Source organism: Podarcis liolepis (genome assembly GCF_965112155.1).
Source record: "Podarcis liolepis genome assembly, chromosome: 3".
Taxonomy (NCBI): Eukaryota; Metazoa; Chordata; class Lepidosauria; order Squamata; family Lacertidae; genus Podarcis; species Podarcis liolepis.
The window spans coordinates 96,554,932-96,567,228 of record NC_139557.1 but is presented as its reverse complement, the minus strand read 5'-3'; the positions used below and the strand labels follow the sequence as shown (position 1 = coordinate 96,567,228).

Here is a 12,297-nt window from a genome sequence, read left to right as displayed (position 1 = left end):
TAAGTTTGAACTGCTCAATGGTATTATGAAGTGTGACTGAACATCCAGCTATATCACTACTCCCTAATTACATGTCAGAGATGCTTAGTTTTCTGAACCTTTCCCCTATCACTGTGGGTGTCTTTTGTCTTGTGCTAACAAAGTCGTAGATGATGTACCTGTTCTTAAAATAATAAAGGAAGATTAGAGTCTACAAGAAAGTATTGCATATATTTCACACACACACACACACACACACACACACACACCAAATCATTTTTTCCTGATAATAGTGTCTCCTCCATCTCTACCCAACCCTGGTTTCCAGAAAATTTTATATCTCTACATTTGACTAATTATGCCATAGTACTCAGTGAAACCAATGAATGATGGGAATCCTCTGCTGAATTTTGGTTAGTTCCATGAATGGAAGGCACCATTCATTGGATCCAACACATTCCATGGGAGATTATATGGAATTGTTACTTTCTCTGAACACAGAAAAAAGCAATTGCATGAAAGCTTGGGGGTTTTTTTTGGGGGGGGGGGTGAAGAGTCAAACATGCAACCCACAACCTACAGCCTAGAGCGGTTAGGCCCAGAATAAGCTTTATCACTTGATGCTGTTGATTATCCATAAATTGCACAAGTCCCCAGGGAATCAATGAAATTAAAGAGTAGTTAAACATGTTTGCCCATAAGATTTCTCCATAAAATAGGTCTTAATAATGGGAAAGCTTTTTTTACACTTAAACACATTTAGCATCAATACATGGCACAGTTATTTCTGCAATGAAATGGTGTATAAATAGATACTAAAATACAAAACATTATTTTAAAACCACATGTCTGGGGCATGTACAGTTACGACTCAGAGTTCCTTTCATCAAGAAATTTTCCTTGCATAATATTCTCATACATCAACATTTCAAAGTGTATTATATGCACTGTATATTTTGGGTGTTTGATAAATTTTGTCCTTACATAGATGTGGCTCCCCTCAAATATGCTGGAAGTAATAAATTGCTATAATCAAATCTAATTTCTGGAAAATACCTGTGGGAATAGCAAACAAAAAAGCACGTCTTGTTAAAAAAATGATAAATAACACTGAAGGTAGTAGTTTATTATAATCAACTTGGCATTGAATTACAAAATTAAAATTATGTGGCCCTTGATAACTAACCCTAGCAATGTGTAAGATCTGTAGAATTATGTTGACATTTTCCATTTCATAGGAACAGTTCAAAGAATTATAATGGGGGGAGGAGAATGAAAAGATTTATCATAAAGGACCCTGTAGCGCAGAATATTTTTGAGGAGAAAAATCCATTTATTTTTGTCTGTTAAGGAAACTGACATAGAAAGTATTTTGCTTAAAACTCATTAAGTTTATAGCATCATGCAAAAAGTGCTGTTTCCCTGAAAGAATCATTTGTGGCAGCAGTAAGCAAATTATATTATTTCTGTCCTTTATTATTACAAAGCGGTAGGTGCTCCTGTAACTACTAAAACCTACTAAATGTAGAATAACCCAAAGAGCTGATTATACTTTGCTTTGAGCTGTAATTGGGTAGGATAAATAAATAAGCAACTGCATATTATTTAGTCAGTTTTCTGTTATTTCTCATGAAAAACAATACATTTCACCTGGTGTGTTTAAAAAAGAAAGAATGAAAAGGTTTGGAGCATGTTTTTTTATTTCTAATTTGTAGACAAAAGAAAGATATCTGACTGTAGATTATTGCCTTGCACCTACCAATAACATTTTCTTTACACTTGCACTGGCCTGAATTTTGGTGACAGGTAATATCTCCATTGACTGTCCCAGAGGTATTGCAGTTACAGGGGTTGCAGCCATCAGGGTCTGACTGCTGTAGATTGTAGAATCCATCCTGGCACTGATTGCACTGTCTGCCAGACACATGTCTCTTACAATTACACTGACCTCCAATCTAAAAAGATACAAAAAGAAAAATGTTGAGGAATGATGAACTTATCTCCCCCCCCCCACCCTGATAAACACTCATTAGCAACATGGGTGGGTTGGCAGGTTGGACAATCTTTAAGTGCGAAAAGGGACAAAATAGGCCTCCATAGTTTATTCTCTAGCAGTTAACTCACCATAAAATAAAACTATAAAAACTGTGAGAATAAAAATTCATTAGAATGACTTTAAGGAAGAGCACACTTTTGGAGGAGGAGGAGGAGGAGGAGGAGGAGGAGAAGAAGAAGAAGAAGAAGAAGAAGAAGAAGAAGAAGAAGAAGAAGAAGAAGAAGAAGAAGAAGAAGAGGTGGAGGATGAGGAGGAGGAGGAGGAGGAGGAGAACATTGATGAATATGAATGGATCTAGTATCAAACATAAACTGGACACAAAGCATGCAAAATCACCACCAAGCACACAGAACCGCAAAATACTAAACAGGCTTTCTGCTTTCAAAGAGTTCCAGCTCCAGGTTTGGTCAGACCCTGTTCTGATTTCACTTCTTCACCACTGCCCATTTGGATGTTCTCGCCCTCTAAACCCCACCCACACCACTGGCTGGAAGGAAAGAGCAAATCAAGTCAAGAGGCTGCTTGCATTTGTCACTGCTTTAATCAGAGGTGGGAAACCTTAGGCCCAATGCCTCCCTCCAGGCCTCTCTACCTGGCCCGTTGAACTCTTCCCAGAAGCACCCTCTCTCCCCAGGCCACCCCTCTCACTGGCCCTGCTTCACACACCCCTTGGGTGTTTTTAATAGACTAGAACACATCCTTGACTTATGACAGTGCATTTTGTTTGCCTGTTTGGAGGTTAGAGGGAAGGGTGTGAGTAGACAGTGATCTACTGTACAAAGGTGAAATTATTCTTCTTTGCCCCACTCACTTTCTGCTCTTGACTTCAGACCCACCACTGGCATATGGCCCCGGAAGAAACAACAGAGGATCAGAGCCAGGTGGTTCAGGGAGATGGCAGTGGTGCGTGCCCAGTGATTCCAGCTCTTTACATGCATACTGTTTTCAAGACACCTTTATTTGAAATGTATTATGCAAAGATCACTCCCTGTAGTAGTGACAGTGATTACTGCCAACAAAGTTTTGGTTTTGTATGTTTAGGCATTTGCTAAGTTATTTGTTACTTCTATGCTAGCATTTAATAATATTAGATTATTAAGCTTTATTGACTCTATTTTTATGTGCATTTTGTGAAGAAAGTTTCCTTACAAAGTGGGCTATAAATATGTTAAACAAACAAACAATCAAAAACGATGAAGCAAAAATGAGGCCAGTGAGAGTTTGCTGAAGTATAAATCATTTCAATGCCCAGCTGAATCATCTTACAGCTTCTTATAATATTATGAAGGAAGGCTTGTATAATTGGAGAGGAGCACCACTACTGGGAAGTGAAAATAACAGAGCAGCTTTTTGTTAGTTATGTGCCATGAATGTTGTGCAAGGTGGCAAAAGACTTTTTACAGTGCAGTGGCATAATGTATTGGGGGTGGCATTATGAGAAACACCAAGAATATCAGCAGTAAGTGAACTTTGGTGCATAGTACATAAGCTTGTTTGTATAATTTGCTTTTCTTGAGCAATGCTCTTCTGCTAGGTCACAGCATGATATACTTTCTAGTAGCACTCCTCTTTGGTTCCAGACCTGAAAAATGAGGCTTATGACACACAGTCCAACACAAAAAATCCAGTCTGTCCCCAATGAAGAAGTCACCTCACCCACAAGAAAGTTCAGCACAACAACGGATAGAGTTAGAACGGGGTCGTTAGCTAGCATTAAATATTATCTCTGTACTTTATATTTACTTCACAGTGTCTGTGATATACAGAGGTGCACCTAGTCCCCCTTGCCTCCTTGCCAAAGAGCTGCATGCCTCCAAAGATGGGAGAGACCATGGACTAGAAACTCAAAGAGTTTGTTTTTCATCACCTCTTGTCCTCTGCCAGTGACTTCCTGCCTCCTGCACTCCCTCCACTTGCTGCTTTCCCTTCTGCGTCCTCCCTCCCTTTTCTCTCCTTTTCCCTCCTCCTGCAGCTCTCACCCACTCGCTCTGTCTTTCTTCTGTCCGAGCCCCACTGAGCACTCCACTCACATTTCCAATAGTGCAGCCGGCTAACTGCTGTGATGACCCAGGCCAGCAACCAGATTCCTCCATCAAGGTGCCCAGAGAAGTCTGCGAACATCACTGGGCTGCCCAGAGCAGCAGAGGAGCAGCCCAAGGAGCGTGAAAATGGGTGCCCTTCTCGCTATGGCACCGTTCCATGCTATGATATGGTACATGGCCATGAACATAGCCAGGATTTTTGTAGGTGGGGCAGAACCTCAGTTTGCAATGTATTTTTATTGAATTTTATTGATTTAGGGCAGGCAGCTGCCCCTATTTGCCCCCTCCCCGGGTTACACCCATGTACATGACAGTTCATGAGAGAGCAGTTCCGACAGTGACATTCCACCTCCGAAATGCACTCCTCTTCAATGCAATCAGCATCTACACTAATTGACTTTTGACACCCAGTAAAAATACAGCTATTCGCCCGAGCATTTGGCCAAAGTGATGCCCCTTATTTGGCTGGAGTAGTTATGTGGTTAGCATATTGTTTGATTTTATATTAAGTTGCATTTCGAAATACTGTTTTATTGTATTTTAATGTTATTCCTTGATCTGGAATTGTGTGATATGTACAGTATAGAATTGCACTCTTTTCTAGATTGTACCTTGAAAAGAAGACAATGTCATCAAGGCAGTTTTGCCACTGCAAAAGAACCACTTCCTCAACCAACTTTTTGTGGGGTGGGGTGTCCCCCCCCCCAATCCACAGGATAAGAACTTGTGATTGTTCTCTTCCGGAATCCTGCATCTTCGTTTAGGCTAAATGACAGATAACTGGTTCTGTATAGGAAAGCATTGATAAACTGCTGGGAATGGTAAATTATGCAGAGAAAGTGTATTGTGGCCCATTTTTAACACATTTCCTTGAAAATTATCCTTGTGACGTGACAATTAATTTTCATGAGCCAAGGCCTTATTCCTTATGATTCCATCTTCCTTGGGTCAGACCTGGAAACACTCCCTTCAATAATGCCTTTCTATTTCATGTAATTCATTTCAGCCCATACTCTCCAGCCTTATTAATCTATTTTTTAATGCCTCTTAATCATTTTGTTCTACCTTGCTCCTTTTGCAGCAGTCTATTGATGCCTTATTGAGCTGTACAGTTCAACCCATTTTTCCTTATTTTCTTTTTTATATTATCTTGATTTTCGACTCATTTCTCAGTCTTAGCCATCGCTAAATTTCTGGCCATCCAAAAACAAAACACCCTACTTTGCCACCTTGAAGCAGAACGGCTTACCATTAAATTGCTGTCAGCGCTGAAAAACTGCCACTTGAAACAAGAAATCTCAAAATTGGCATTTAAATTCTCCCCTCCCCTCTCTTTCCCATTCTTACCATATCATGCGACTTTCAAATTGTTTCTGGAGTTGTGCTATTGGCCAAAAATGTATCATTATTAGAGGCAGGAAATCAGACGCTCTGCTTTAGACTATTGTCACTGTTTTAATAAGTACAGGGCTCTAGGATTTCACATTTCTTTTTGCCAGCCTAAACCCCAAGCTAGCAATGAGCTCTTCACAGGTAGAAGATATCAAATCTTGCTGTGCTCACAGAGCCTCTTGAAGGATCAAAGCTACCAATAAAAGAATGTCCCCAGTGAGCATAAAAACAAACATGAAATGACAGAAAAAGCCACAAAACGTTACTGGATAAAAGGATTTTTCATCATTGCACCAATGAAGAAAGTTTAGTGTCAGGCAAGAATACAATAAGGGAATTGGGTTTGGACTGATCCAGCTCTCAGCCAAAGGCAGGATTTTCTACACATTTTCCTGCTCTTTTGAAAGAAATGGATTTATTACAGCACTATATGTTTTTGCTTGCAAAGGAAATCAGTGACTTAAAATAATTGGTACCATTTTGGCTTTTTAAGATAAATTTCCTCTTGTAAATAAAGTAACAAATTTGTGGTCATTTGTGTGTGTCAGCTCTCCAACTCATCCTTAGCCTGGCATTATTGTCTAACAGTTCTTCACATAATCCCATATCCATAGAAAGCAAAAATTGGAGAAATGAAGGCATCCAGTCTGCACGTGTGAACTGCTCTGTGTCTGCTGAAAGTTTCAAAAGGCTTCAGGCAACTATTTAGCAAGTGGGAAGGTGGTGTGGGCTACTTAAGTGGATTTTCTTTTTTAAAAAATAGTGTTCTTAAGACATTTTACAAATTGTTTTTCATATTATTATCATACTTCTTCAGTCTTTAGAGATATGGTGATCCAGATAACAGAATCACAAAATAATTTCATATGTCCTATGTGAATCTGCCGCTATTTTGGGGAAGGATTCCTTTCTTTTTAAAAACTTTAAATGTTATCTATCCCATGAATTGTTGTAAGTCACATTAGTGCCAATAGCTGCCAGTAATAACAAGTGTGATTTGTTGTACCTGCAAGAAAACCCCTGTGCAGGATTCCAACCACTCTATTCAATCTCCAGTTTTCACCCACTCCCAACCAGTCAGCATTTCATGGCAAATTATAGAATCATAGAATCTTAAGAGTTGGAATGTATACAAGGGTCATCTAGTCCAACGCCCTGCAATGCAGGAATCTCAGCTAAAGCATCTTTGATAGATGGAACGTTGAGTCCTTATTTGGATGGGTTTGGGCTCCCCTACCCTCATTTTTCATTAATGTTATTTGTACTTTTCCATTTCCAAGGCTCCCCAAGCCTCCCTCTTGTGCATGGGTGTTGTTTTGGCTACATACGCAATGGTACTCATAGCCTGAATATTGGGAATATAGGGTAACATTCTAGGTTAAACCCACCTACCTTATTGCATTGGTGGCTACTGTTTTTGGTGCCTGCTGTGTCGCATTTGCAAGGATTGCAAACATCCACGGATGAGAGATCTGCATCTACATACCGATAAAAGAAATCTTTGCACAGCTCACAATTTCTTCCTGCATGAAGGAAAGGTTATGCATTATGGCTTCCAATTCATTAAAATTAGCTGTATAATTCAAAATTAAAGACTATTCCTTTGAGGGAATTCTATAATTTTCAGGACGTCCATTTTAATGCACCTTTCATCTCTACCTGCCAATTTAGTGATCCAGAGCATATGAAACAATGAACCTGTTACAAACTGTGTTTTACTCCATTAAACTTCCATCTGTTACATAACACAACACTCCTATAAAGCTATTCTGTATGAATATATATTCTATACTTAAAAAAGAGAAATTACTCTTAAACATCCAACTTTCCCTACCATCCTTAAGAAGGAAAGCCAAGAGTACTAAAGGGAGTGTCCCAAAACCACCACAAACATAGCATGCAGAATTAGAAATTCAGCAAGTATGTTCTATTTTAATACATTTTAGAGTGAAGCAAATTAACAAACTAAATGACTTAGCAGACATGAGTTGTGCAGAGGCAGAGTTCTGCTAAACTTCTTTATTCAAAATATTTGGGCTTTGCTTCTACTTGAGACAAACCACAAGACATTTTGCCAGCCAACCATATGCATTGGCTAATGCATCCAATAGGGAACTTGTTTCCAGTGCTTGATGGACCTGAAAGACTGTAGATTCTGTTGGTACACCAGGTACTATGTTGTACAGTTGTTTCCCTGGCTAAAACAACAGGCTCAATGTGAGGGCAAAATAAGTTTCTGAGGTACATTGGCTCTTATGTAAGCACAAGATCTTGAAACATTTGATAATGATAAGGGATGCTAGGTGCCTAGCCGGAGTTATATGAAGTTTTATGATGGCTGACTAATGGTTGTTTTAAATTGTTTACAAATTGTTATATTATTTTATGTTGTTAGCTGCGCAGAGCTCCCTTTTAGGAGGAAGTGTAGGACAATAAAAGGTCAATAAATAAAGATATTGCACCACTCCATCAGCTGCTCCTGTTCCTGTTTATTCATGACCTGATGGGCAAGAGCTCTCCGGGTTTTCAGGCAGGAGTTTTTTCCAGGCCTACCTACTGGGGATTGAACCCAGGACTTTTGATAAGCATCACACGTGTCCTACCTGTGAGCTACCACTCTTCCCTGCTGCATTGCATTACATGTAAAGTGTGCTAATGTGGTGGGAAGATCACAGGCATCAGGGGAATCATGCACCCAGCCTGATACACACATTGGCTTGTATTAAACATACTGCTAAGGCTAAGGTTTCATCAGCACAAGGATGTTCCTTGAGCAACATCAACTTTCCTCTACCCTCATGCCCTCTAAATCTGTTCTGGAGGTTCCCACACCTCCAATGTAGATTTGGGGATGGCACACCCCCATTGTGCTAGCAGGAATCCTCACAAGGGCTTCTGCTAGTGCAACTGGTTAGCTGAATATCCCCCACTGTGTTGTTTATGTGGGGTGTGATCATATCCCCTTTTCCAACCATGTGAACCAAACAGCCTTGGAACTTTATTTTATATAAAGTTTACTTGATTCTATAATACATGCAGATAGTGCAAACCAATCTCATTTTCCTGGTCTGATATGTAGCATGGAAATTTCTTTACAATTCAACCTCAGATGTAATGATGCTTTGGAATGACTGCAAGAGCCAACCACCATGGATATATTCTGTTCTGTTAATTACCTGTAGTGTTATGTTGACAGTTATCACAGACTCCGCCACCTCCTCTATAGTGTTCATTAGGAGAAGAATCCATTGTCCTGTTGTAGTGACAGCTTATTGCATGGCCGTAACATTGACAAGGCTTGCAATTATAAGCATGAACTTGATCTCCAGGATGAAAAGGCTTGTCATTGTACAGTGGCCAACAGTGATCGCACTGGAACAAATGGAGAATAATAAAGAGATTATGGTTCAAAATGTCTACATAGGTACAAGTGTATATACCGTCACTGTGTGTTCTGTGTTGTGTGCTGCAATTTTTAAAAAGATACAACAGAGGAGAAGACATGCACAATACGCCACTCAAGACACTCCTACAAAATTTACAGTGCAACCCTAAGTATGTGTACTCACAGAGCCGTCTTACCCATAGGCACTAGGGGTGCAGGGCACCCGGGCACTGGGCTCCCAGGGGTGCCAGGCCAAGAGTCCAGGGCCTGAGGGTTGCGTCCGGGGAAGAGCCCGTCCTTTGGTCGGAGCGCCGCAGCAGGCTCTTCTGCTGCGGGCGGCTCTGTACCACGAGTTCAGGGGCAACCAAGCCAGTGAGATGCTGAGGCAGCCAGCCCGCTCTGCCCTCCTACATGCCTGGGACTGGGCAGCCTGGAGGGGGGGGTGCCAGGCAGACCTTTGCAGCCTGGTGCCGCATATGCTTAAGACAGCCCTGTATACTCAGAAGTAAAACCCACTGAATTTAATGGTACTCACTCCCTAGAAAAATGATCTATCAACTTTAGCATTTAGCTCTGATCCAGAGGACAACATATGAAGCTTTGCATGGAAATTCCTGACTCCTGAGTGCTTCTCATATCAACTGATGGTCAGGTCAACATCACTGCTCAGGGATTGGATTTTTGGAACCATACACTCGCTTTGTTCCACAATGTCATAGGTGGAAGCACTAACCAATCTGAACCTGTGGATCATATATGATGCAGGAACCTCCAAGTCGGATGTAGGTTCTTTTTCTGATATGGCACTTTTTGTGCTTTCAGATGACATAGTCCATACAAAGAAACTTATTCCTACATGCAGACCATGCTTGCTGCACCATGGTTTTTTTCAGAATCACATGTCTTTTGCCTTAATTTAGAGTTGACATTCTCTACCCTCCACATACTGTATTTTTCCGTGTATAAGATGCCCCCATGCATAAGACAACCCCTATATTTTTAAAACCCAAAATTTAGAAAATACACTGCGCTATCCATGTATAAGATGACCTCTTATTTTAAACTTCAAAAATTTGGGGGAAAATACAGTCTTATACACGGAAAAATACAGTAAATCATTCACAGGAGTCTGCAAGCCTGCAAGTAAATTTGCAGTCAACGAAGAACTAAAAATTATATGAATGTTGGGTGGAATTCAATTTTGCGCAACATTGGGAAGAGAGAAGGGAAAACCCATTTGCACAAATGGAAGCCCTTGCTTCCCATCCCAGTGCCTCCATGTGGAGCCTATACACACAGCTGTTGCGATTTGTGCAACTCCATAAGAATGCTTGAGGAATTCAATCTTTGCAAATTCTGGTACAAACTGACCTGGATCCACACCTCCTGAACTAATGCGTAGATCATATTGCTGCCTGAAACACAAGAGTGCATGGGAGTTGCCCAAGGAAAGTTCTAGATGCATTATGCATGTTTAGCCTAATCTCTGATTGCATTGTATGAGACTGGAGGCCACAATGCTGCTAAAGTCAGCTGACAGAATCCAGAAAGAAGCTGCAACTGATTACAAAAACCAGCACTTCCCTTTGGTATTCACTCTTGAAAACAGAGTATTTTAGAGCTAGTTATCTGACCAAACTTCCTTAAGAAATGTCTGTATTAAGCTGGGTTTCCAAGTGATGCCCACCGCAGTCTTGGATGGCCACTACAGCAAGGTCCTGTACACAGACAGACATTGTATTTGTAGTCTACCTCAGGTGGAAGACATCACTCATCTGTTGGCCTGCCCTTATAGAGAGACCCATGAGATCACGTTCTGAAACCTTGGTTTCACACAAGCAAGCAGGTATACTACGCAGCAATGATCTGTTTTCTTTTGAGTGACAACAATAGCTTTATAACACACAAAGTGGCTCTCTATACACTGGCTGCTAATAGTAATAATAATCAGGAAAAATGAGTTGGATAAAATCAGTATAAATTGCTGTGGTGATTCAGATGTTTAATTTGAAATCAAGCTGAATTTGTGTTTGCTGGTTTCTCTGGTAACCTCTCTTACATCATGGATGTTGTCTCATATTATGGATGTATGATTTGTATTGTTTTATTGGTACTTATGTTGACTGATTGATTGACACTAATATATTTCACACTAGTTGTTTAGATTTCTTTTATAAACAAAAGCTTCAGCTGCAAAGTATATCACTATTAGTATAACACTCTAGTTGGAGTTTAGATACCGGGAAACTTATAATTATAAATTGATAATAATATTAATATTATTAACAGTAAAATAAATTTCCAATTTGAATCTACAGAACAACTGTTAATATTAAGACTGTAGAAATATTTATCTATTAGAAGTCCCTGTGGTTATATTAGAGGTCACATTCACTAACTTTTGGTGCTTTGCTAAAACCAGACAAGTGGGAAGAGTATAATGCCTTGTAATGATCCTTCCATCATTCAGAAAGGGAGGCTAAATTATTCAAATAAATTGTCCTCTACAAATTATTCATTGAGCTTTGCTATTCTTAAACCATGTCTTCCTGTACTTTCCAGCTTCAGCTTCAAGGCTAGACAACCCTTGATCTTTGAACCAGAGCTTGAGATTTTTGTTGTTCATAGAATCAGCACTAATGTGCATAACCAAAGTCTCTCCCCCACCCCCAGTGGTGACTTTTATGAGGTGAGGACAGTGTCAACAAAGCTATGAATTAGAAGTCTTCAGATAGTCCAGGAACTGTCATTAGCAACTGGCCTCCTTCAGATTTTAAGCTCCATTATAAACAAATATCTTCTTGAGGCCCTGTATTTTCAGAAAAAATGATGTGTGACCATCAGTACAGAACCTTCTCAATAATGTCCCATGGTTGCATGAAGACCCTCAGCAGAGAGACCACCAAGCCACCTTGCTGCTTCAGTTTAGATGTCTTGTGAAAACATTTATATTTGTTTGCATAGCATTTTGAAATACTGATTGGATTAGTTCCTGTTGTTGCCATTGTTATATTTAGATTTTTAGATTTTTAAATTGCTTCCTCCAGCATGGAGGCAGTAACCATGTGAAGAGTAACACCCTTAGAGCACAACTGTTCCCTCTCTTCTTCATCAGGAACCCATTTTGAATAAGCTAGAGGGATCTCTACATTGAGCCACTGAACCAGAGTCAGTTCAGCAACACAGAAAGCTACCAAATCCTCTTGGTCACCGTACTTCTTACTAACCTAAATAGGAGCCTGTTTAATTTGCTGTCACTATTCCAGCTTGCTCTTTTTGAGATAACTCTGACAACTTCAATTTTAATTGGCTATTTGAAACTAAAATCTCATATGGATTTTCATCAGCTCAGCAAAATAAATTGTATTCCTGTGGGATAACAACCAAGTTTTTTTGATAATACAATGGCTCCTTCACAATTCTGTGTATTACCAGGTTGTCTA

At 39.9% G+C, this 12,297-nt stretch overlaps 1 protein-coding gene across 5 annotated transcripts in view; it reads right to left on the bottom strand.

The window, feature by feature from the left end:
• The window catches only part of USH2A (usherin), a 430,807-nt gene that overhangs the window by 356,103 nt on the left and 62,407 nt on the right, over positions 1-12,297 (bottom strand). For all 5 annotated transcript variants that reach the window (XM_083493951.1, XM_083493952.1, XM_083493953.1 and 2 more), the window contains 3 exons: positions 8,646-8,841; positions 6,862-6,992; positions 1,739-1,934 (listed from right to left, as the gene is read on the bottom strand). In XM_083493951.1, the coding sequence (XP_083350077.1) occupies positions 1,739-1,934; positions 6,862-6,992; positions 8,646-8,841 (523 nt within the window). The remainder of the gene's footprint in view (positions 1-1,738; positions 1,935-6,861; positions 6,993-8,645; positions 8,842-12,297) is intronic.